The 24,841-nt window shown below is 44.0% G+C and overlaps 2 protein-coding genes across 9 annotated transcripts in view; one reads left to right on the top strand and one right to left on the bottom strand.

The window, feature by feature from the left end:
- Positions 1-34: 34 nt before the first annotated feature.
- LOC117757089 (HMG box-containing protein 1-like) lies at positions 35-8,230 on the top strand. Of its 6 annotated transcripts, none has more exons than XM_034577851.1 (13): positions 35-182; positions 1,180-1,277; positions 1,954-2,061; positions 2,201-2,408; positions 2,753-2,885; positions 3,072-3,183; positions 3,304-3,413; positions 3,868-4,024; positions 4,107-4,251; positions 4,403-4,527; positions 4,727-4,910; positions 5,005-5,146; positions 5,555-8,230. In XM_034577851.1, exons 2-13 carry the CDS (start codon positions 1,187-1,189, stop codon positions 5,657-5,659), a joined length of 1,620 nt encoding a protein of 539 aa, XP_034433742.1. In that variant the 5' UTR covers positions 35-182; positions 1,180-1,186; the 3' UTR covers positions 5,660-8,230. The 6 variants fall into 6 exon arrangements, with proteins under 6 accessions (XP_034433742.1, XP_034433743.1, XP_034433744.1 ...); XM_034577852.1 differs by having other exon boundaries at positions 52-182; positions 1,180-1,280; positions 1,957-2,061; XM_034577853.1 differs by having other exon boundaries at positions 52-182; positions 1,957-2,061.
- A 97-nt stretch (positions 8,231-8,327) lies between these two features.
- Positions 8,328-24,841, bottom strand: part of ptprz1b (protein tyrosine phosphatase receptor type Z1b) — a 64,956-nt gene continuing 48,442 nt past the window's right edge. The window contains exons 10-33 of one of the 3 annotated variants that reach the window (XM_034577826.1): positions 24,679-24,805; positions 24,498-24,550; positions 22,895-23,398; positions 21,932-22,121; positions 20,815-21,048; positions 17,529-17,673; positions 17,339-17,430; positions 17,183-17,268; positions 15,741-15,761; positions 15,229-15,325; positions 15,054-15,136; positions 14,826-14,960; positions 14,164-14,295; positions 13,895-14,049; positions 13,679-13,814; positions 13,435-13,581; positions 13,189-13,282; positions 12,574-12,647; positions 12,335-12,463; positions 12,075-12,227; positions 11,770-11,912; positions 11,465-11,600; positions 11,086-11,229; positions 8,328-11,047 (exon numbers count right to left, since the gene is read on the bottom strand). In XM_034577826.1, coding sequence (XP_034433717.1) covers positions 11,086-11,229; positions 11,465-11,600; positions 11,770-11,912; positions 12,075-12,227; positions 12,335-12,463; positions 12,574-12,647; positions 13,189-13,282; positions 13,435-13,581; positions 13,679-13,814; positions 13,895-14,049; positions 14,164-14,295; positions 14,826-14,960; positions 15,054-15,136; positions 15,229-15,325; positions 15,741-15,761; positions 17,183-17,268; positions 17,339-17,430; positions 17,529-17,673; positions 20,815-21,048; positions 21,932-22,121; positions 22,895-23,398; positions 24,498-24,550; positions 24,679-24,805 — 3,210 coding nt within the window. In that variant the 3' untranslated portion in view covers positions 8,328-11,047. Of the gene's footprint in view, positions 11,230-11,464; positions 11,601-11,769; positions 11,913-12,074; positions 12,228-12,334; positions 12,464-12,573; positions 12,648-13,188; positions 13,283-13,434; positions 13,582-13,678; positions 13,815-13,894; positions 14,050-14,163; positions 14,296-14,825; positions 14,961-15,053; positions 15,137-15,228; positions 15,326-15,740; positions 15,762-17,182; positions 17,269-17,338; positions 17,431-17,528; positions 17,674-20,814; positions 21,049-21,931; positions 22,122-22,894; positions 23,399-24,497; positions 24,551-24,678; positions 24,806-24,841 lie in introns of all 3 variants that reach the window. The other 2 variants (XM_034577825.1, XM_034577827.1) reach the window with 2 other exon arrangements.

The following is a 24,841-nucleotide window of genomic DNA, read 5'->3' on the forward strand; positions in this document are numbered from 1 at the left end:
GTTTTGCTTCCATCGCTTGAACCCACCCTGTGTTTTATTGTTGTGATGAAGAGAGCAAGCCTGCGCCGAACTGGCCAATGAGGGCGAGGGCCACCGTTGACCGGCATCAGGTGCGGCCAATGGGATCGCCGGGGGAGTTGTGTTTACACCCGCCCCCTTCCCCGTACAAGGCGACTGTTTTGGTGAGTTGAGGAAAGTTCATTGAAATCGTTTGTGGCTTTAAACGCGTTGAATGTGACGAGTGTTCGCCGCAGATGACAGATTAGTGTTTAAACTCGACCCGGGGACGATGAGCGGAAGCTGTCAACGTGTGGTTTGGGTCGTAAACACGTCCTCGCTCCTCGTCGCGCAGCTTCATTGTTGTTAGCTGCTGGTTTCGTGCTAACTGGCTCTGCGCGACAAGATGGCTCGTCTGTTTTTTAAAAAAGTGTTCGCTCGTGTTTCCCCCCCCACGCTCGCAACCGCAGACATGTCGGTGACTCGTCTGTTACATTCAATAAAAGGGTTTGTGCTGGTTGTCGTCGACGAAACTTCAGCTTTCAGCAGCACTTTTTTTGTTTTCTCGCTTGCTTTGTTTTGAAGTTTGACAAAGTGCAGAAACGTGGCGACAGCTATCTCTTGTTATCAGTGTATCACGTCACAGCAGACATGTTGTTCTCTGTGGTTAATGTGGCGCGTGTTTGACTCGTTCGCATCCGCTGACTTCACACGTATCGTCGCTTGCCCGTCCGCGTTGAATGAATGAGCTTCGTCTGCGCGTGCGCACGGAATCTGAAAGTTTATAAACAAGAGGGAGTCACATGACGACACATTGCGAAATAGATCAACACGCTCCCGTCGCCGTTTGAAACGCGACTGTTTCAAACGGCGGTGTTTACCTGAAGTCCACACCCCCCGGATCGATGAACGCCATGGATCTTTGTGAATGTGTCTAAACTTAGATGGCAGCCGGCCCACTGTGACCCTGTGTCCCCGCGTCACCCCAAAACCATATACAGCTCCCACAGGATCATGTCCCCCCTCGTCTGTGTGGGTGTGGGAAGTTTATGTGAGGATTTTAATGTGTCACTAATGTGTAGATTCACCTTCCCAGCAGATCAAGTGCTCTAAAGTATTCCAAAATATTAATTTACATCTAAAAGCAGGGTAGTGTATAATCCAGCTCTCTGCGTGTTTCAGTGACATCATGGTGTGGGAGGTGGTGACCCCAGCTGTGCTGTCCCGCAACCCCAAAAACCACAAGGTCCGGGAGCCAGAGCTTCAGGCTGAACACACGGGTAAAACATCTGCACTGCATCATTCAGGACATAAATCTATTGATGATGTACTTCAGTAAGTCAGAGTTGCACTTTTATAAAGTTTGGTGACTCACAAGAGACAGAGAAAAACAAGAGAGTGGTTCAAATCGAAGTAGCAGAAGCTGAGATATTCAGACCAAACCAAAGTGTGAGGTAGGATCCTACACTTCTCAGTAGCATCTTTTGATAGACCCTCCCTGGCTACATCTGACTTTCACGGTCATAACACTGATACATAATTAGTCTTTTCTCCACCCCTTAACTATGAAAGCTTCTCCAGAGTTACAGAAAACAAACAGTAAAGTAAACATTGTAAAACAGGTCGAGTTTCCCCTTTGACTTCTAATCTTGTAAAATAGAAAAAACTCTTGTTTGCAAGCCTATTGTTCTGAATTATCAATAATAACTTAACAAATAATTCGTATTAATAATATAATAATAAGTTTTAGAAAGTTTTTCATGTTTTGCCGCTTGTTCTTCTATTATTCAGTGTGTTTTAATATTACTTTTCCTTATTATAATACTGAAACCTTGCTATTCTAGTCAGTGAATCAAAATTTGTATTTAAAGGCTAACCACAGTTAAAACACAAATTCAACGTGTAAAAGTCTCCGATCATGTGAGCTAACTCCTGTTTCTCTGTTCTCACTTTCAGTAGTGATGACGGATGTAGAAGGAGACCAGTCACATGAGCTGCTCCGCTGTGACGAGCACTTCCCCTCCTCACCTGGCGGCCCCACCAGTGACAGCCACATGGAATATGGTACATAACACAGCAGCAAACACTAGGTTTCACACAGCAGGTGAAATAATATTAAGATGAATGTGGGCTCGCGTGTTTCTCAATTCTGGAATAGTTAGTGAAGCAAACTTTTCACCGGGTGTTTGCTTTCTCTCGCCAGATGACCTTCCAGATTTACAGGAGGTTCGGGAGGAGGCGGAGCCAACCGCGCCACCTGTTTACCAGGTGGAGGTGGGTGTGTCCCACCAGTGTGTCCCACACGCAATGGCACACAGCCCACAGCCTCCTGACACACGCTGGCTCACGCAGCTGGCTCACATCGCCACCGGGCCCCAGAGCCCTCTGCTGCAGGGGTCTCCTCACAGCAGGTACATGCACTTTGTGCTACAATTTGAGTTCTATGGAGAAAAAGTATTGATGTTACTTCATACCTTCAAAATGACTTTTAGCTCAAAACCTATTTTTGCTTTAAACATTTTGGTACTGTTTTTTTTCTAAATATTCCTGACTAATTTTGCCATTTTTATTATACTATCCCTTTGTTTTACCACTAAGTACTTGTATCGCGTCTCCCCCTCCACAGGTCTTTAAGAACAAAAATAGCACGGCTTTAGCCAGGATTTTAGACAACTGGGGTCAAGAGTCCAAACTTCCACCGTGCAACCCCAGGCTCCTTCTGACCTTCCAATTTACAAGTCTGTGTCATTTGCAGCTCCTCTCTGGTCTGCATCTCCAGGATCAGCAGTGATCTACATTCCTACGCCCGGCCTCCTCCTCCTCCTCCTCTCCCCAGCAGCTCCCTGTCGCCCCCTCGAGGCCACGGGAGGGAGCGTCGACACAGCAGGGTAGAGCTCATGTTTGCCTGCTTCCTTTTGTTTGTTTGTTTCATCCCCACTCACTGCCACTTTATACAATATCTGTGGAGCACCACTCCTTCCACCTGTAATTATCTTCAGAGGTTTAAACACATGGTTCTTTTCGGCTCGGAGGCAGTTCTGTGTTGACAATGCTTCTCTTTCCTGTTTCCACAGACGAGCAGTGAATGTGGCTCTGCCGTGTCAACCCGATCCTCTCTCTCCGATGACGAAGACATGGGCTGGAGCTTCTCCTGGCCCCCCACCGCCTGGCACTGTTTTCTCAAAGGTAAACACACACACAAACACACATGTATACACTGGAAAAATATGTACAAGAACATCGCTGTATGGTATTATATCATCTGTGTCATATACTGAATGAGTGACTGCTCTTTTCTGCCAACAGGCACTCATCTGCGTTTCCACAGTGGCCGTAACGTGGAGTGGCAGGAAGCTGAGGATTTGGATTCTGCTGAGAAAGACTCTTCCAATAAGCAGCAGTCCAGATCTCTGAAGGTACATTATGCAACAAGTCTGTGGACCACACTTGAGCTGTTTTCAGACGGATACTCCAGAGAATGTCCAAACAACGGAGTCCCGCCTGTCATCTGTTATACATTTAAATATAACAGATCTTTGTGTTCTTAGTAAGAGGTTGTGCAAAGCAGTCCTGAAACACACAACCAGAAGCACAACAATATAAAGTTACCCTGTGTACAGTAGAGAAATCCAGCTAGCTGCCGAGCAGGCTCACACGATGGCTGCATTTCTTCTTAATTCTCTGCTCAGGACGCCATTACTGACTACATCTTTACAAAATATGTATCCTATATTGATGTTTTAAGTCTCACATATATCACTTTAGAAAAGCATCTCCAGCGTTCGATGTAATTTGGGCAGAAGAAAAACTTAGTTGTAAAGCTGTATGTATATATTGGCTGTGTAAAAACCACTGCTCCTTCTTTCACAGAGTTACGGCTCTGAGGGTCTGCAGCTGGTGGAGCGCTCGGAGGCGGTGTTGTCTGGTCACGCCGTCCTACAGCTGACCTTTGACCCCGGTGCATTTGGACATGTGCCTATGACCGCCAGGTGCCAACTCGACCACCCCTTCTATGTGAAAAACAAAGGTAGGAGTGATGCCGACATAAACACTACATCTGCTTCGCTAAAATGACTTCTTTACACGTTGTCCGTCCTTCTGTCCATCAGGATGGTCATCCTTCTACCCGAGTTTGACTGTGGTGCATTATGGGATACCATGTTATGAAATGGAGGTAGGAGACGTTTGCCTGCCTCCAGGACACAGAGATGCCAAACACACGGACGACTCACTGGTCTTCGACGCCTTTAGGAGGTAAAAAATACCCTTTCTAGTCTTTTTACTGAAAATGATTCAGTGTTGTTTGCTTTTCAAAACCCCAGAAAGCAAAATAAAGGCCCAATGCCCTCACTAGATTGATAATTGTGTGTTTAAAGATCTGTGTTTGTGTGTGAATCTTTCTCAGTCACGACTTCACTCCTCTGGACTCCTCTGCGGTTTACGTGCTGAGCAGCATGGCCAGACGGCGGCGAGCCTCCCAGTCCAGCGCAGGAGCCGTTTCTCCAGACAGAGACGCGCCACATGGTGGAGGTACTGTGTGAATAAGCAGAGACATTAAGTACATATAAAATATACACAAATAGTAAGATATAAAAGCACTGGAGCCCTGTTGAGGATAAAGTTAATGAGAAAGAAAAGAGAATGTAGTAAGTGGTGATTGTCAGCTCAGGGTTTAAAAGGGATTTTTAACAATACCTTTGTCTTATGTGAATCTGTTTGAATCCTACAGAAGCCCAAAGTCCCAGCCACTCCCGCTCTCCTCATCAAAAGCCAATCAGGGGCCAGTCTGCCGGTGCACAGGGAGGAAGTAATGCCCCGCCTGTTAAGTGCAAGCGGCCAATGAACGCCTTCATGCTGTTCGCCCAGAAGTTCAGGGTGGAGTACACGCAGATGTACCCGGGAAAGGACAACAGGTAGGCGTGCTCTGGGATGTGTGTGGTGAAGCCGCCAGGTGGATACATGTGTGTTTAATGTTAATGTGTGAGTGTGTGTGTGTGTGTGTGGTAGAGCGATCAGTGTCCTTCTTGGCGAGCACTGGAAGAAAATGCGAAGTGAGGAGCGGCGGGCGTTCACAGTACAGGCCAAAGCCCTCGCAGACGAACAGAAAAGACTCAACCCGGACTGCTGGAAACGCAAACGAACCAACTCTGTAAGGACACACAGACACACACACACTAACAGACACACACACACAGTTTGTTTTGTGCTGCATTTTAATTCAATTCCTCCTCTTTGCCTAACAGGGTTGTCAGGGAAATTAAGGCCACGGAGATGAAAAGAGGACACATATAGGACAAATATGACAAAGTGACAAAGAAAAGAAAAACCGTGCTCAACCTAATACTTTGCTTTGATATAAGATTTGATTAACAGACTGGCCTTGATCTCCCAAAGCGAGGATTTACTTCCGCTTTTTAAAAAAGATTCTCACAAACCTTGTCTCGGTCAAAACGAGAGGCAGTGTCTGCTTTCAAAAAATGTCCCCTTCCTCTCACTTGCTTTTAGAATGTACATTATATTCTTACGGTGAATGAAAACAAGGTGACTCCATCTTCAGTCAGGACACTTTACCAAACTAGATGAAGACGCAGATCATCAGGGTTCTTGCTACAACTGGAACTCCACAAATGATTACAGGAATGTGACAAGAATATTAAATTAAACAAGTCTGATGATTTTAAGTCTCTCATGCTTGGGTGGGCGTTGTGGTGCTGTAGCATTTAAGTCGAAAATGTAGCAATTTTCCCCAAATTGTACTTTATATACAAAGAAATATACAAAATATTTACCGCTTTTTTTACTTGCAATTGGTGTATTTCACAAGAGTTAACATTTTAACTTTGTTTTCATGTAATTCATCCTGAAAAATGTAATAATTAAATTAGAATGACACTCAGTAAAGCTCATACCTCCGCCAAGGCCAAACAAAATATAACAAAAATAAAATTCTGCACCAAAACTACAACCTATGAAACCACATGTGAATCCCCTAGGTTGGGATTTTTTTATTGGATCTGCGCCAAATTCAGCAAACTCTTGAGATATCCGTCACCTGATGCCGGGTTATTTTCATCAAGATCCATGAATGATTCCCTGGAGAATTGGTTTAAATAAAAATCCCGGATCCATCCCTTTGTCCAGATCTGCACCAACATTTAATTGGTTCTCTCTCGGCCCATTTCCTACTCTTCCTCCAAACTGACATCAGTTCAGTAGTTTTGTGTAATCTTGCTCACAAACCTACAAACAAATGGACAGTGGTGAAATCATAACCTCCTTGGCGAAGGTAACACGAGTACATCACAAATCCTCGACTGGCTTACGGGCTGTATTTACCTCAACTTCACAAATAATCAGGCCTTAAAATATAGACAGTTTAATCAGTTTAAATGCTTTTGTAAAAAAAAAAATCTCCATCTAGCTCTGATCTGTTTTGAATTTTTAACATTGAAAGCCTTTCTAGCGGATCAGGATTCAGAATGCCTTTACTTACCTTTAGAAGGCTTTTATTTTGAAAAAGGAGTTTCCTGTGTGAAATGCAGTGTAATGAGAAAGTGGCTGTTGTGGAAATGCTGATAATGCCAAAAGTACCGCAATCGCCATTGTAGTACAGGTACTATTAACATCATTTCCCTCCAAATGGTCGTTAGCCAAATCGTTAGCTCCATGTTACTGCCTTTGTGCCATAATAACATGTTTTTAATGTGTTCTGTCAAAGCTTGTTTGTGTATAATCAAAGAAACATGAATGCAGGAGAGGGTTCATGTTTCTCACAGCTTCATAAAAAGCTTTATTTAAGAAGTGTTCAGAGAAATATCATCTACCAGCGTCAGACTGGTCAGGAAAACAACTTTGACTTTCAGTGTCAAAATAGTACAAGATAATTTAAAACCAGTTGTAGCACTTTTCAGTTCTGAACAGACAGAGCTGATTAGATAAATGATGTGGAAACAAATTTGTCGAAGCTGTTTATGTATTTGTCATATTTAAAAAGAAATCTATTTTTTGTGTGTATTTGAATCGAGGTGTTTTGGTGTTTTGGATTTTTTAAGGTCAGAAAAGCAACAGACAGTCATTCTCATCTCTTTAAAACTCAGCATTTCAATTTGTCACAAACCCCCCCCCCCCCTTTGGTTGAAAAGATGGAGGGGAGTGTTGCTCTCAGAGCTCTGAGGAGTTGGGACTTATTTTGAGCTTGAAACAAACTGTTGCACACAAAGAGTTTTTAAAAACAGACACAGTTGAGGAGCTGTTAGAGTAATTAGACGATAATACGACGAGACAGCCCTGGGCCCTCGAGGACTTACTGGATATTAGGCTTCTGACCACCGACTCTCTGTCTGAAGATCTGTCTAAATGCCTGAAAAGTAAGACCCAGGACTAAGAAAGCGAAAACACGTTGAGTAAAATGTTTCCTTTCATAAAAACCCAGCGTCGTTAAAGTGATAGTACATGTACCTCAAATACTGAGTCGATACTCTCAAACCAGGTGTGTGAGGCTTTAGCAACATGGTGTGACTGTATGAATCTGTGTGTTCATGTGTGAAGGCAGGAATCTGCTTTGGGTTTCAATCGTAGACTGTTTATAAAGATGGACGACATGATGGCTCCCCAAAAGTGAAGCCAAAGTGTCTGGATTGCCCCCTGGTGGCTGGCTGCAGTAGGTCTTAAATCATGCCTCCTCCATGTTAGTGGAGGGGACATGAGGCAAACTAAAAAGTCAAAGATGGTTTCTGTCATTTTTAGTTATCACACTGATGTTTGTTCATTTTGGTTTTCATCAGTTAATTGATGCTATAAAAACAGGGTGAAACTGGCTTTGAATGACATCAGAAGCACAAAATGGCAGCATCCGTATCCTAGATGTTTGACGTCCATCTTTATTCACAGTCTGATTTCAATGCTTGAAAAAAAAATTGTTTTTACAGAAAAAAAAGAATATTTCCAGAATATTTCCAGCGCTCACTCTCACTGCATAACGAGGTTTATTCTTAATGCACTATATACACTTTATCTTTTGTGACTGCTACAGTATCACGTGTCATGACAAATATTAATATGACTATACAGAAATATATATATTTTTTGGTTCTGACTTAATCTTTGTTACGCTTTCATGGTTGTGCTTTGATTATTTGACTTTTGTATGTCGTTGTGATCGTGTCGTGTACAGGTCCATCAGGGGAGACAATGCAATATATTGTATTATAGTATAAATAAAAGCATGAGAAATTTATTTCCTTTTTTGTCCTGCCTGTATTTTCTTGTTTAAGACCATTTTTAAAAAATACTTTTTTCCCCTACCAGAAAAAACAGAGTTTAAAACAAACACAGTTTGAAACAAATCTTTAATTGTGCTGCTTCAGCCTGTTGCTATATACAAACTGCACCAGTATATATCTGGAGATAAAGGTATAGACATTAAGCTGCTACGTAATCATAAAGAGAATAAAAAGAGACAACATTCCATTAAAACTATAAACATGATCAATATTTCCAGGCTAAAATTATCAAATAGAATCCACACAGTTATTTTTTTATATATATATATATATATATATATATATATATATGTGTGTGTAAATGGCTAGAAAATCACCTTTTATAGTAAAATAGAAAATATATAGAGGTACAATATAAACATACGGTAATTTGGCCTTTCAATGTGTTCAGGGATATTTACACACAAACAGTGGGATCTGCTTCGAGTCCCTCTCAGGCTTCACCGCAGCTGTGTCTGTGCGATTTTGCATCCCGAGACGATGAGGGACGCAAAGCGGGCGCAGACTGAAGCTGCAGCGAGGCGTGAGAGCGACTCAGAGGTCGATTGATTCAGTCGGACGCTACGGACACATTTGGGCTTTACTCAAGAAATGGAAACAGTCATAAAAAGTGGCACAGGGACGCAGAGGGAGTCACAGCATTTCAGTTTCCCACCCCCTCAGCTCATTGTCTGAAATCTGAGTTGTTTGCAGCAACAGAAGATAAACGATGTCGTGATTTTCCTCTGGCGGATTCCACCCATTGATTATTCCGCAACAAGACTCATCTGAGAGGTCGTGATGTTTTCTGCTCACCATCAAAACACCAGAATCCAGATTGATTTCGATTTAAACCGACCACAGCTACACACCGAGTTTGATGGAATATCACTTCAACACCTCCCCTCCGACCTTTACAACACTGAGACACTCATCCCCTTTAAGAAAATAGATACAGACCACACATCAGTCTTATTATTTTGGCATATTATTCCCACAGTTGTATCAAAACAGGTTTTTAAGTACAATAGCATGAGTTACAAAAAGGCACCAGAGACCATGTGGCAGTGGCAACGAGACAGAAGCAGGAGAATTCAACAGCAGTAAACACCGGCGGTCATTTCACTGTCACGAGTGAGGCCTTCAAGGTTTTGGTTATTAAAACGTTTCTAGAAATTCTGCCAATTATTGTGCAGGGAATCAAATATTTTGCAGGAAATATTATCATCAATCACATGGTTCTTTATACTGATTTGTACTTTTATTAGTATTCATTTTAAAGGAAAGACGAAAGCAAAAGCTTAAAAAATAACAACGGAGGAGAAACAATAGAACTACAAATAAAAAATACAATTTAAAGAAAGATTAAAATAGAGGGAAGTATTTTAAAGACGGATCTTTACTGTGATTAAAAAAACAATAATATACAACGAAATAATGAAATTAGAATTTCGTTTTCACTTTTTCAAAAATATGTATTTACTCTATATTCACTTGTTTTTAACAGACTTTTGGCCGTTTCTCAGAAAGCACTGAACCTCTGCTGCACGAAGCTTCACACTGAACAGTCACAGTTTTCCGCTGGAAAGGCAGTGAAGCTTTTTTGGTTCCACACTTTTCAACATGGGATTGTTCCACTTTGTTTCATAAACCATCACATTTTTAATAATACATGTGCTTAGATCATCAACTTTTAATCTGCAGCCCTTTTTTTTTTTTTATGTAGAAGTTTGTAATGCTCCAATCAGGTGGAGGTTTCACAGCCTGCGATAATCCGAACACTGTTTATGTACTGATCTATAAAAACATAAGAACAGGATCTATTAACCATATGTAATGCCATTAGTTAACTTATAAACCCCTGTGTAAAGGTTGCTGCTACGACGATACCACGGTTAACACCAGTAATGTGTCTCTGGTAAATTCTGTAATGTAGCCTTCTAACACGGAGACCCCGTTCAGACCTGGTATTAACATGCGTCCTCAATAAGTCCACATCCGATCCCTGAAACCACATCCAGAGGGGGTCTGGCACGCATGTGAGCCTAATTGCACCCTGGGCCACATGTGAAGGACCCCCCAGCTGACATCCCCGGACCCCCCCCCCCACAGTTTCACAATCAATCAAATGTATTTTATATCACATTTATTCTTCTCAATGATCACATGTTGATTTGTTTGTAGCCAACAACCCAATATCAACACTGATCAACACATCATGGTTTATACTCTTTTTGGTCACATTTTTTTTCGCAGCTGCATGAATTCATTCGTTCACTCACTCGTTCACTCACTCGCTCACTCGCTCTCACAAAGCTGTTATCAGACACATCTGAAAACTCACATGGGGTAAAAACAGCACAAGTTACAGTTGTGTTTGTTTGTCACAGGAGACACATCAGGACAGATGTTAGAACCAGATGTTAGAACCAGGTGTGAACGGGGTCTGACAGCGTCCTATGTAAAGACAAGTCACCTGTAATGATGATCTGTCTCCACCTGCCTGACGTGTTGACTGAGCTCAGAGACTAAATGAAGTCACCACATGGAGATCCTGGTACTGCTATGATTTTGTTCCACAGTTTGCAGTGTTTTAGATGACTTAAGGCTTTACTGGATTAAACTGGATCGTTAGGTTTTATTATTTAATAATGATCTCTGGTTACAGAACATACTGTGCAGTCAGGCATCAGCATGGACCCAGCTATGAACCACAATGTTCGTTCTCTCATCACAAGCCAAACCTCGGTCACCACATCACTGGAGTGTGCGTTTCTGTGTGTGTGTGTGTTTCTGTGTGTGTGTGTGTATGTGTGTGTGTGTGTGTCTACATGAGTGACTCCAGGCTCTCTGCGATGTTGGTCTGTCCCAGTGGTACAGATCCGTTGGTCTCTGGACTCTGCAGGGCTCTCTGGTCCTCTTGGCTGCTCACCAGACTCAGCACCGCATGGTACAGATACTGGTACTGCTCCTGTGGGGGGGACACACACACACACACACACATGCACACACCTTCTGAGACTGCACCTGCCACATACTTATATCAAAATACACATCAACAGCTACTTCTTACCAAGATGAGGGATTTCCCCCAAACCCCAAAAGCAAGTAAATATGGCTGTAAAATAACTTCATTATCAGGTTTTTATTATTTTAAAGTTCATAAATATGGTGTGTATATGTGTGTGTTGTACATTTGTACTTACTACATCATTGAATACCCCAGGCCTCATGAGATTGGTCATCCGTGCCACCTGGTAGACGTCTACAGCTCCCTCCTCCTCCAGCTGACTGGACAGGGTGCTGAGAGCACAGAACAGCCCTGATGTAGCACCTCCCAACCTGCACGCACACGCACACGCACACACACACACACACACACACGCACACACACACACACACACACACACGCACACACACACAAACACACACACACAATCAAAATAAAATACAGCAAACCGTGGTGGTCCTGGTGTCAAATGACTGAGCGATCCCGTCCCGGTGTACTCACGGATCATGTATGACGGTGGGCCTGTCAGTGTGTCGGCTGTGCTCCCTGACCGCGTTGACCAGATCAAAACTGTTCCTGATGGGACTGTCTGGGTTCGGCCAGCAGGGGGCGCTGTACTGTCGCACCTCGAGCACATAATTGTTCTGAATGGATGCAGAGAGAAACCGAGAAGAAGGATTCAAGATGTGTTAGAGCGAGACAGTCCAGTGTCTTAATAACTGTCTCAACATGTACATGTACAATATGCTGTCAGTGTGTGTGTGTGTGTGTGTGTGTGTGTGTGTGTGTTTGTGTGTGTGTGTTACCTGTGTAGACTCCAACATGAAATCTTGCATCAAAAGTCTCTCATCATTGGACAGAGAGACATGCTCCTCCCCCGATTGCGAAACAATGAAACCCTCAAAGCTCATTGGTTGGTCTTTGCCGGGCCAGTAGACACAGCCCCCCCCCTCTTGACTCTGACATAAACAAGAAAACAGCAGGATGTGTGTTTGTTTACAGTCACCGACGTAGGCTGACAATGTTTTTTAAATTTAAACTAAACATCAGTGTGTGTGTGTTGTACCTGACAGTGTGCGTCCGGCAGGCGAACAACAGTGTGTGTGTTGTGTTCCCAGATCATTCTCCAGAAATCCGCCACCGTGCTGCTCAGAGGAGTCTGGCTCACTATGAACTCTTTACTGTGGTGATGTCCCTGTGGGAACGTGAGCAGCTTCACTTTTACTGATGTGCAAAATGAATAAAAAAACAGCAACAACTCTTTAAATCAGATTGTGATGAATGCACAGAGGCCAGTTTTGTTACCATGACGTAGGAGGCGTTGATGAAGCCGGTGGTGTTTGTTTCGGAGGCAGTCAGACACACTCTTGATCTCTCCACTGTACAAAAACACAAACATGTAAGAGTTTTCTATTAAACATCTGAAAATGTGAAACCCGGCGTTGTTTATGATCCTCTTGTTCACGTTTACTACACTAAGTCACAATAAGTGTCATCATGTGATCTTACACCTCAGTCCACCACTGACTTAAAGTAACACTATACAACTCCTGTGAGAAGTTAGCAACTGGCTGACAGTCGCAGGTTAAATGGTCAGAATCAGGTCAAGAAAGTTCAGGAGTAATGCTGAACATAGGTCAGTTAAAAATACTTAGAAGTCATTAAAAAAAACAGCGTTTATATCCAACATTCAGCCAGGAAACGTTTCAAATATACGAACTCTAAAGAACCCTAAACACAGTCTGGTGAACAGTATTCGTTACAAACTGATAAAACACAAATTCATTTGGTAATGTGTGTGACCCACCTCGAGGCTCTCAACATGTCAGGTGATATTGTGCTGGTGCATATTCACAAATTCTAAAAGTTACTCTAAAGATCCTCTATGTTTGGGACAGTTAATCATCCAGCTCTGCTTACCAGGCATCAGAGCTCTGGCTCTGTTCTTCTCAGCGTTGCCATCTTTCAGGGCAGTGCTGTAGTCTGCGTGCTTCGCCTGACGCTGACTGATCAACTGGAACACAAAGAAAACACTCGTCACGTTCACTGTGCACAGTTACACAAGAATACAAATGATTGAAAACCCAAGTGTTGGCTAAATTCCTGAAATGTACAGGACAAGTTTACGTTACAGTGTGGGGTAGGGAAAAAAACAATTTGCTCTACTTTGAACTGTTTGTCCATGCGCGTCCTGCCTGACAGCCCAGGGGTCAGGAGGTCAGACACGTAGGTGTGGAGGAGGTCTGACGTCACTGAGGTGTCCCGGCTCAAGATGGCCTCCACCAGGGCATCATGGATAAATACATACTGCTCCTAAAGGACAGAGACACATGTTCTCGATGAGGACTGACTGAATAGACACTCAGAACAGTGTGTGTGTGTGTGTGTGTGTGTGTGTTGGTTCACTTACCTCTGTCTGAACCAGGAAGTTCCTCTGAGTCCGCACATGCTTCAGGAAACCAAGAACGTTCACTGTCCCCTGATCCTGGATCTGCTGCAGCATGCCGTCTATCACAATGTAGGTTCCTGTTCTTCCTACACCGGCACTGTGATGTGCACACATTACATGTCAACACACTGAGTATAGTCACCACATGGCACGGGCAGAAGAAGAACCTGTCCCTACCTGCAGTGCACCAGAACAGGGCCCATCTCTTGCGTGCGGGCCCGGGACGATGCTCTGATGAAGGACAGGACAGGCAGAGTGTATTCTGGGACGCCCATGTCTGGCCACTGGGTGTAGTGGTAGTGCATGACTGTGTGTTCGACTCTCTGGGACGCCTGGAGGACCAGAGGTGGGGTTGTTATGTGTCAAGTTTTCAACCTGAATCTCAAATTATCTGTGGATGAACACTGCAGCTCCTGTCGTGAGATGGTGTTTGTGTGGTGCTGCACCTTATTTGCGGTATCCCTGACGGTGAAGGTCCGCAGTGTGTAGTACGCCAGGGTCTTGCTGCTTTTCAAGGTCACCTGGTACGGACCGTACTCCTCCTGGTTCTCGTCCGGCCAATACTGGTCACATTTTGTCTGTAGAAGGACAGTGACGATAAAACATGAGCACGTGACCAGTGGAGACTTGTGAGTCTGTTGGTACACATGTCACACCTAGGGTGGCAGCAATCAAACAATGCTCATAAACTGTGTATAAAGATGGACGTCACATTTCCACTTCCACCCCCGATCCAGAAATGAGAAAATATCCCCAACGAATGCTGTCGTCCTACGCTTGATTTAAATTGAGGAAAGGGGATCAGCTTGTCTAGTTTTGTCAGATATATGTTAAATATGGTTTGTGAGGCCATGTGACCTTTGACCATCCAAATTGAATCAAATCATCTGTGATCTTGAGCTTTGACATTCGACCTTCATTCACCTTTGAGTCCAAGTGAATGTTTATACCACATTTTGAAGAAATTGAGATATCGGGCTCACAGGAATGGGACGGACGGATGAAACAACTCTAAAGATCAGATGATGTGTGTGTATTAGATCCGATGATCTGTGTGTAAGCTGCTGTTGGGGTCAGACCGGTGTTTGTGTCAGTGGCGACCTCGTACCCGTCCTTTCTCCTTGAGGTTGGTGATCATGACAATCACTCCGATATTCTGCTGCCAGATCATCCTCCAGAAGTCTTCCCTGCCCGCTCTGAGGGGCCCCTGCGCTGCCACGTACGCTCTCGTTCGCTCGTAACCCTGCAGAGGAAAAAACCACTGTTTACTGCAAGAACTGGACAGTGTGAATACATTCAGTAAAAGTAGAGGAACATTAAAGAAAAGTGCACCTACATCAACAAAGTTAGCGTTGATGTAGTCCCCGCATTTCCCGTCTTTGTCCAAACTGTTGGACAGCTTCACTCTGCTGTGGTCATCTGCGAGAGGACAAACACAAATCAACTTTATCGTCAGTTTGCATGATAACATGATAAATGCTGAGCACCGACCACAGAGCCCAGTGACGTACAGGCCAGAATGTTGATGTATCGGTTCTTGCTTTTGTTGTCGGGGTGGTTGGAGCTGTCGGTGGTGATGCCCATGTCCACTGTGCAGGCTTGTACCTCCTGAAACACAACAACACAACATACAGTACAACACATACAGGACTTGGTTTAATCACTCAGAGGAAACTAAACAAAACTAACAATACAATATGCTGATTAAGCACAAGAACAGGCAGAATTCTCTCTATTCCAAGTCAGTGCATAGTGTTGCTTTAAAGGCTCCATGACTGACAACATATGCCTGTGAATCAGCTTCCAACGTAGACTAAGAGCCAGAGATGAAGAGATCAGCAGCTCCACCTCCATTTTTGCCCGACAACACAGAGTTTACATTTAATATCACGTCTGAAAAGATGCAGAGGGTCAACAGAGGATCAGATGCTGGAGATTTGATTTCAAACAAAGCTCGAGTCTTCCAACAAAAAGGAAACAGCACCTCCGCAGGTGAGGAGGGGTGATACTGCCGGCGTCTTACCTCGTAGGATTCTTTGACAATCTAATGGAGGGTGGTGAGGATGCAGAAAGCACGACGATGGTGGTGGAGGTGGTGAAAGGAGAGCGGGAAAGGGGACAAGATGACAGACAGACAGACAGACAGACAAGGAGTCAGTGCAGGTCCAGGAATATGGGGTTCTGATACACACAGAGAGGCTGTGCCCGGTGGGAAACACTGATGCTCCCACCTGATCTGTAAGACTTTGATTCTACTATTAAAGCATCATTTGGTCCAAATATATAAAAGACTTAAATCAAATTTGCGATCTGACCACACGCTCCTTCAATTTAGACTTTTGTTTTGTAAAACAAATCAATCTCCATGTAAATGTAGGATTGTAGAAAAGGTAAAAACACTGTAACGAAATGGGGGAAACACATACAACACACTGGCAATTACACAGTAGTATATTACATTAATTGATCCTATCTCTGTGTGTGTGTGTGTGTGTGTTTCTCAAGAGGGTCATGCTCGGAGACACAGGTGACTAATGCCATGCAGATGCACCTGTTGGTAGAAATTAACCCACACACTGTTCTCTATCAACAGATTCAGATTCCAATTCTACACATAACACATTGATAAAAAACTTGTTTCACATTTAAAACACAAAAGAGATGGAAGTTTTAAAAGGCTGAAAACATGTGACAGATATTTATTCATCTGTACAGATCATAAACTGTATATGAGGATGGACGACACGTCTCCACTTCCTCCCACTACATCTAGAAATGAAGCCAAAGTATCCTGGATACATCGCTGCCATTTTACACATTTGGAGCCAGAGTCTGCACAGTAGAAATCTTGGTCACGCAGATACACATCTTTGAGAAAAAATGATTTGAGGTGTTGTTTGAGTCTGGTCCACGCCCCCTCCGCTAACAAGGGGGAGATGGGATTTATGACCTATACTGCAGCCAGCCACCACGTGGTGAACGAGATGCTGTGGCTTCAGTTTGGGGGATCAGACACGTCGTCCATCTTTGTTTACGGTCCATGGTACAGATTTGTGCAAACCTGCCACTCAAATTTGAAGTTGTGAATGATTTTTGTCTATTTGAATTTAGAGACTATAATGAGGACCAATCAGCATTGCCATGATTCGTACCAAGCACGCCTCATAACATGTTGACTGTTGCCTAATATATTGCACATGGAAGTTACACATCAACACTGGGCTAAATGATACTCCTGTAGAGCGTGATGTTAATAGACATATGGAGGAGCATTAAGGGACTATGGCAAATGAGATGTTATCTCCTGATAGGTTGTCCTCTTCAAAAACAGTCTCCCAAAAGAGCACCCATCTACTGTCTCTAAATGGAGGATCATTTTATAAATATTTAGTTTATCTTGCTTTCCCTCGTCCACAGACATTCCACTGAACCCAAATACTGTGCAGTACTATACAGTTGACATACCTCAAACTCCTTGAAGAAGGTGTTGTTGGTGTGGAGCTCCATGACATGCTTCACAAACTGCTTCACCGTCAGCGGCTCATGACCGTCTGCAATACACCACATAAAGCCATATTGGATATTGCAATGATCATTGAATAATGTGAGCGTGTGTGTTACCTGTAGCCAGCAGCAGGGGGGTAGACGGAGCGGATATGACTTTAGGTGAGGCGCTGTCGTCTGGGTAGAAGTTCGCTGCCTGGAAACAGTTTCTGTGACGTAAACAGATCAGAATTTAACTCAACTACACAGGTACAATGAATGCAGACAGATATTGACCTTGTGTGTGTGTGTGTGTGTGTGTGTGTACCTCCAGTAGATGAGTATGCCCACCAGGACCATCAGACAGATGATGGTGAGAGTGGAGACGACAGCGAGAGGAACGACTGTCCTCTTCTCCCTCTCCACACCTCCGACCAGCCCCACCCGAGACTCATGGCTGCTGTTGCTGCCCTCTGATGAGAGACAGAGACGAGAAAGATGGGGGGTGTGGTGGGTGAGGGACAGGGGGAGAAGAAGGGTAGAGTGTGGGAGAGTCAGTGAGAGGAGCAGGAGAAACAGGGATCATGTGTAGCCCTTTCAAAATAATAGTTAAAGTGTGTTTACCAGAGGGTAGAAAAAGGATAAGAAAGGAAAAATAGCCAATGTTGTTGGTAATTGTGAGAACAGTCTTTTCTCAATCGTCCCCTCAATTATTGTCATGACATTGACATTGAACAACATTAGCCTTCCTTTGAGTTGTAAATGTAAATTTAATAAACATTAGTTTAAACAAGTGCAATGCCTCATTACATCACAGAGGGGCAGTGGTGAGGAAAAAGCTGCACACTGTATAACATTTACCTTCCTTTGGCTCGTCCATGGCCTCGCTGGCGTCGGTCACTCTGATCAGAGGCCCCAACACTGAGCTCCCTGCAGCATCAAACAACTCGTCCACACCCGAGAACTGCTGCAAACTCTCACCAATGACACCTGCATCACTGTCCACTATACCACCTCCTTCACTCTCGATACCAACGGTTATTTTACCATCACCGTCTCCCTCCCAGATGTTCTCAGGAGTTAAGTTGCCCCCATTGAAAGACCTGTAAAAAGTCATGTTTTGATCCTCTTCATCAGGTCCATCACTACCACCATTGTTCATTTCCTCACTGCTGTCAAACAGTGGGAACTCCACTTTAGCCGTATTTCCTATGACAGGCAGCTGCAGATCATCCCTTCTTTCAAACGCAGCTTCTTTTCCTGCATCTATACCGTCACCTTCCTTTTCAGCTACAGCCTTATCCTCTTTATTGTCCTCTTTCTTTCCTTCACCGTCTCCACCACCATCTCCAGAACCACTGACATCCTCAGACCAGCTAAAACTGGACTCAGCTTCAGCCCCGCTCCCGCTCTTGGTGTACGTCGTCTTTCCTGCAGCAGGTTCACCTTCAGTTTCCTTCAGCGTGTCACAGCCTGCTGTGCGATTGAGCTGCCTGACTCTCTCCTCTGGGTCTCCATCTACTTCCCTCACTCCAGTCTCACTTATTTCTTCTCCTCCCATCTTTTCTTCCACCTCATCTCCATTCTCGGTTATTTCTCGAGCTGCGTCTGTCTTTGGTGAAGTTGATCTACCCTTTTCCCCGATATGATCCACCTTTGTGGTAATGGTTGAGCTTGGAAGAGTAGACAGGTCCGTGCTGATTGTAGCGACTTCATCAGAGTCCTGTTTGAGTCTGTTGCCATCAAAGCCAGAGCCTGATCCACTGCCCTCTGCTGGCCTGTCCGACAAATCAAAACGTTTCGAATCATAGAAAGAAAAGTTGTCTTTATATTGAGCTGTCCTGGCTTCCTCCTCATTGCTGGGGTGTGGCAGGGTATTTAGACCATCTTGAATCTTCACGTCACTCACAAAAGGGGACGTTTTTGGGGTACTTCCTTCAATGGCGTTTGTGTTTGATAAGTCGAGGGCACTCAAATCAAAATCAGGCTGAAGAGAAAAGTACGCAGCGCTTGAGAGATCTTGTGAACTCAAAGTGGTAGAAATCTGAGCGTCCTCTGAATCCATTTCTAGACGGAGAATATCGTGCTCCTCAGAGGACTTATCTTCACCGCTTGTATTGTCTTCAGGGAGGGCAGGAGAAGGACGGAAACTGATGGCGTCTTCATTGAAGGGGTCGAGTGGTGGAGGTGTTGATCTGATTAAGTCGTCTTTGGAAGAGAGCGCTTCCTCCAGGAGAGAGATCACAGGGTTTGCAGTGTGGACGATTGCTCCACTAGAAGTGTTAGGAAAGATTGAGGAGTGGTCAACGGTTGAGTCCTCAGACCTGGACGTTGGTGTGTTCGCTGCAAGAAAAGTCAAAGTCTGAAAGGAAAAACTTTTCAAGGACACCAATGCATTGAAATGTCTTGATTCAAAGTCTTATTCAGGCCAGGGAAGACAAAGGAGAAAGGTAAGAAGTCGATTCCCAGATATGGTGGACATGAAAGACAGAGGTAGAGTCAGAGGAAGAGTATCTGGTCAACTTAATATTCATTGGGATTCTGAATCAGAGGATGAGATAAATCAGCTTGTTGAGGATGATTTGATCAAATGAGCCCTTCATTCTTTAGAGACAGAGGAAGAAAGCAGCCACCAGAGTGCGCCCTTCAGCCACAGAAAAATAATTCAGACCCAGAATGAAGAGAGACAAGTCCAAGAAATAGACACTGATCATCAAGCTTGAGTGGATTCAAGTCGATTAAACTAAACCAAGAAAAACATCTCCTCATGTGGAAACTGAAGGATTTGAAGAAGAGTTGAATTCTGAACGAGCTCAGAGAGAGAGGAAGATGTGGATTATCGCTGTAATCATCATCAACATCAGCCACATTCTCTTTAGGACCATCATCATCATCATCACAATCATCAGCCATCACCACTGCCATTATCAGCATCATGCCTCTCTACAATATGCCACCATGATCACAGAGCACAGCAGTGATTAGTTCAACAGCAGGTTGTTAGAGGGAAAGACAATTGTCCACTGCAGTTAAGTGCAACTCTCTACCCACCACCAGAAAACATGTTTTTACAACATTTTCATTTCAGTGAATCCCTCATGTTGACGCTTTACATAAGAAGTGGAAGGTGGCATTACACATTCTTTTTTTATACCACTTTCTTTAACATTGTGAGACAATCCTGAGCAATTTCTCAAGAGTAATTCATGGATCTTGATGCAAAAAAAACAGGTGCTTTTAAGGGACTTGTACTCATGAGAGTGTGCAATGTGGTGCAGATCCAAATAAATATCTGGATCTGGTGAATTTAAATGTGCTTTCATTCGGGACCTTGTTTTTCTATTATTTAGCAGCATTACACAAAAACTACTCAACGGAGGACTATGTTGGAAGGATATGATCAGTATGGGTCAGGGAAGAACCCATTCCATTTTGGTGCTGATCCGAATCAGGGGGCGGATCTAAGAATTTCTATTCCACTTTCTTTAACATTTAGAGACAGGAAAGAATCTGGAATCCATGTCTCAGGGACTGATATCTAGTATTAAAGGGGACATGACTGAGGTATTCGAGATATGTTTCGAGAGATGGCGCTCTCAGGTGTTGTACCCTACCGTTGAACATGGGCTGGGTCGTATGCATCAGCACCCTGAGCAGAGAGGAGGTGGTGAGTGATTTGTAGACTGAGTCGGCGAGGGTGTTGCTGCCGGTCGCCGTCCTTGCCGTGATCCAGGGGGAGGACGGGGAGGAAGAGGAGGCAGAAGTGACGGTTTCCAGGAGTGGTTTGTTCACGGGAGCGTCGCTGTCCTCAGCGGAGAACACTGGGGAGACTCCGTCCACTTTAATACCTGTGGGAGAAAGGGAACGTGATATGATGTGACGCGTGTTGTGCCACATGATGATGTGGCCTAACATGATCAGATTCCTCCTGTTATGACTGGATGTGGCCTTTAGGTGCATGAATCTACTGGGCCTGATGTGATGTGCCATAATGAGCCGTGGCTTTGATGTCACAACATGATGGGTGACCGAGGTTGTACGACCTCATATCTCTGATGATTGGACATGCCGTGATGTACCTTAATATGGGATGACAGGTGAAGGGATGTCATGGTATATCACATCACAGGATTCATGTGAATTCAGTGTTCACATTTTGGTAAAGTTCGATTCCTGGCTCCTCCAGTCCGAGTACTTAGGTGTCCCTGAGCAAGACACTGAACCCCAAATGCCCCCTCCCTCTGGAACCCCTTTCCCAGACAAATCAGAAACTGCACTGAACTGTCCTCCTTTAAAACACTATATAGTATATAAAACACCTTTAATGTTTGATTCTTATGTGTATCTTATATTTCAATGTCTGATCATGATGTGCATTTTATCTGATCACTGTTTTATTTGTAATCCTTGTCTGAAAAAAGTGTCTGATCATTGTTAAAAGCACTAAACAAATAAAATGTATTATGTTAATTATTGTTACAATCTATTGAATTGTGACTATCGGTGCTGCTGTAAATATTGAGTAGAACGACTACTGACTCTCCTCGTAGGACTCCGCAGCATCCAGCAGAACAAAACCTTCAGCTGGTCCCTATTTAAACATTTATGAGTTTAAATTCCCCCCCGGCACTGGACCAAGAGCTGCTGCAGCAGCAGCACCAATCCAAGATGTTTTTGTGTAAACTAGACTGACAAAAAAAACAGAATAAATCTCTTCTTGTAAAGTCTGACCTGGCACCGCAGCAGCAGCAGAGGACTCTGTTGCAGCGGAGGCGGAGCTTTCCAGGGGAAAGTTGTTGACTGTGTCTTCATAGAAGACATCTGTGACTTGGATTTCCTCCACAGGAGGGGTGTAGAGGTCCGACTGCGGAGAAGGGAGCTCACTTTCGCCAGCTTGTTCTGGTGGAGCCTGATCCTTTGACTGCAAGTGGAACACAAAGTCGAAAACATAAACACTGGCTTTAAACCGGTTCCCTGGATGAATAAATGTACAAGACCACAGTAAAAATCTGTGAAGGTTTCATTTAAACAAACTGATCTGACATTTGGAATTTACAACAAGGAACACTGCATTATATCTTGTGTCATAATTGTTTGTTGCTGTATAAATTAAATTATTCTACATACTTTATACATTATACTCATATTCAGGTTCATAGCTTCAACTTGTGTTATTACTTGAAAAGGTTTACATGCTCTAATGTTCAGAAAACTTCCCTCATACTGTCCATTCCTGCAGCTCCTCTTGTCAGCCACTGTCTGAAACACTTTTTAGCTTATGTCTCGTTAAGGCCCACCTCCTGATAAAGCCCAGTCTGCTCTGATTGGCCCTCTGTTGTGATTAAGGGGCGGCCGTGCCAGACGAGCCAATAAGTCGCATTATGCAAATAAAAAAGGTATCGTCCAGATGACTAATAAGGTGTTTCAGGAGCTACAGCAGAAGTGTTTTCTGTGGAGTTTTTTCTTGAGTACAACTGAACATTTGTATTGAATTTGAAGAAATGAGATAACATGTTCACAAGAATGGGACAGACCACCCGAAAACCTAATGCCTCCGGCTAATGGCATAAAAACCAATATAATGCACTTTAGAAAAGAATCTGAAGAAGCCTAATGTGTCTCCTTTAAGGCTGATTAGCTTTTAAAGGAGAAAATTCCCATCATTTTTTCACCAAGAAGATCCAAAGGGAGTACCTGATTTGGGACAACTGACAGTGAAGCCTCTTCTGTGATTTGTCGGTGGATCGTCGGCAGCGTCGTTATCCGAGCAACTGGAAACAGGAAGCCAGGCTGCTCCGTTGCCTCGGTTATCCAGATTGCACCGTTGCCGTCAAAACCTGCATTAGTGAAAGTCCGCTGTGTTGGAGTCATGGTGTCCTCGTCGATCCAGTTCTGATCCATATCATCCGGTGTAGACCTGTTTTGATCCGGTTTCTTTTTCGCACTCTGGTTCAGTCGAGTTTTCTGCAGAACCACAGAATCAGAGGGAGTCTTGGGGGTTGGGCGTGGGTTGACCTGCACCGCGACGTTCTGGTTTGCTTGGGTTTGGTCTGTCGGCTGGTCCTGGAGGCGTGTGGGATGGTTCTGGTAAACTCTGGTCTGCTCCGCTGGGACCTCCTCCACAGGGCTGTGGTCCTCTAGGGGCAAATCCACCTGGTTTTGGTTCTCAGGTTTCCCCCACTTGGCTTTAGATGAGACCTACCAGGAGGAAGAGAGCACGGCTGTGAGAAGCACAAGCTGTTTGGATCCATGTTTTGTAGAGAGCATGGGTTAGGGTTACTGACCAACCTTTAAGCTCAAACTACATAGAAGAAATGTTGACCCCATATGAGCCAACTCGGAGCCTTAGGAAACATCCACACTCTAGGTTTTAATTTATGAAATGCATACTCTGGTACAGATACGCCTGGCGTACACACTACTCTGGAATTTTGGAGTTTGGAGTTAGTTTGAAAACTCCAGGGCGGTGTTTTTGTCTGCTTGGGCAGAAACGGAGATGTCAGTTGCTGATTGGGTCTTTTCTGTCTAAACGTAGCCTTTCGCTGATTCGTCAGGCTCGTTTCATCCACTTCCACAAGAAAACAACCGGCATTAGCATCGGATACCAGTGTAGAACCCAACATGAATAATCAATTACGAGTGTGGCTGACCCTGTTGTCTTTGCTAACAGCTGTTGTGCGGTTTTACAATGACACGACTGTTTACATGTGTAGGAGACAAGCTGTTGTTTCAGCAATCTGTTTACACACTCGTGCCCAGAGTACACAAGTGGTCATGTAATGTGCTTCTTCCAAAGTCAAGACTTAGGTTTAAAGGTGACAGTGGTTTAAAGGTGAGGGTCCCCCCGGTTTTGGAGCGACCTGCCTGAGGAGATGAGGCTGGCAGATTCAGTGACTTCTTTTAATTCTCTTTTTAAATCCTTTTTCCCTACTTTTATTTTTAATTGTATGTGATTATGGGAGAAGAAAAGTAAAGGATACTTTCACTACTTCTTCCTTAAATTAGTGAATATAAATATTCATCTTGTGGTGGCGCTGCTGGCGAATTATAAAGTCATCTTCATTAATGCAGAGTGAGGGAGCGAACTCTGGTACAGCTCTCTGAGCACGTAACAACAAGCCTCCGCTGACATAATTACAATCATTTGCATAGTAATTAGACTCACTGACAGGATTGAATACGGGGCAAACAAAATAATTTCGCTAAATGAATGCCAACATGCTGAGTGGTGTCAGGTGAAACCACAAAAATACACACCCACACACACACACACACACACACACACAGATTGTCCTACCTCCTTGTTGACTCCCACATCTTTAGTGACAGTGTCAGGGTCCGAATCAGTTTCTACAGAGAGGAACAAAAAAAATTAAATACTATTGTGGTGAATGAAACAGTTTATACACATGCGGTGTGTGTGTGTGTGTGTGTGCGTGTGCGTGTGTGTGTGTGTGTGTGTGTGCGTGTGCATGTACCGGGGTCTTCTAAAGGCATGTCCACGATGATCTGGTCGCTCCATCGTCCTCTGAGTCCATTGGTGCAAACAGCCACCACCTGTACCACATAGCTGCTGTTGGCCAGCAGGCTTGAGATGATGGCGCCCTGTGAAGTCACATAAGACAGTTTTATATTCTCCAA

The sequence above is a fragment of the Hippoglossus hippoglossus genome, chromosome 23 (assembly GCF_009819705.1).
Source record: "Hippoglossus hippoglossus isolate fHipHip1 chromosome 23, fHipHip1.pri, whole genome shotgun sequence".
Taxonomy (NCBI): domain Eukaryota; kingdom Metazoa; phylum Chordata; class Actinopteri; order Pleuronectiformes; family Pleuronectidae; genus Hippoglossus; species Hippoglossus hippoglossus.

What these genes read in the sequence shown, in the direction of transcription:
- LOC117757089 (XM_034577848.1), top strand. Translation starts at nt 1,012, where the DNA reads ATGTCCCCCCTCGTCTGTGTGGGTGTGGGAAGTTTATGTGAGGATT. An exon ending in CTTCTATGTGAAAAACAAAG is followed by an intron (nt 4,025 to 4,106) that starts GTAGGAGTGATG and finishes TCTGTCCATCAG; the next exon opens with GATGGTCATCCTTCTACCCG. An exon ending in GTCTTCGACGCCTTTAGGAG is followed by an intron (nt 4,252 to 4,402) that starts GTAAAAAATACC and finishes AATCTTTCTCAG; the next exon opens with TCACGACTTCACTCCTCTGG.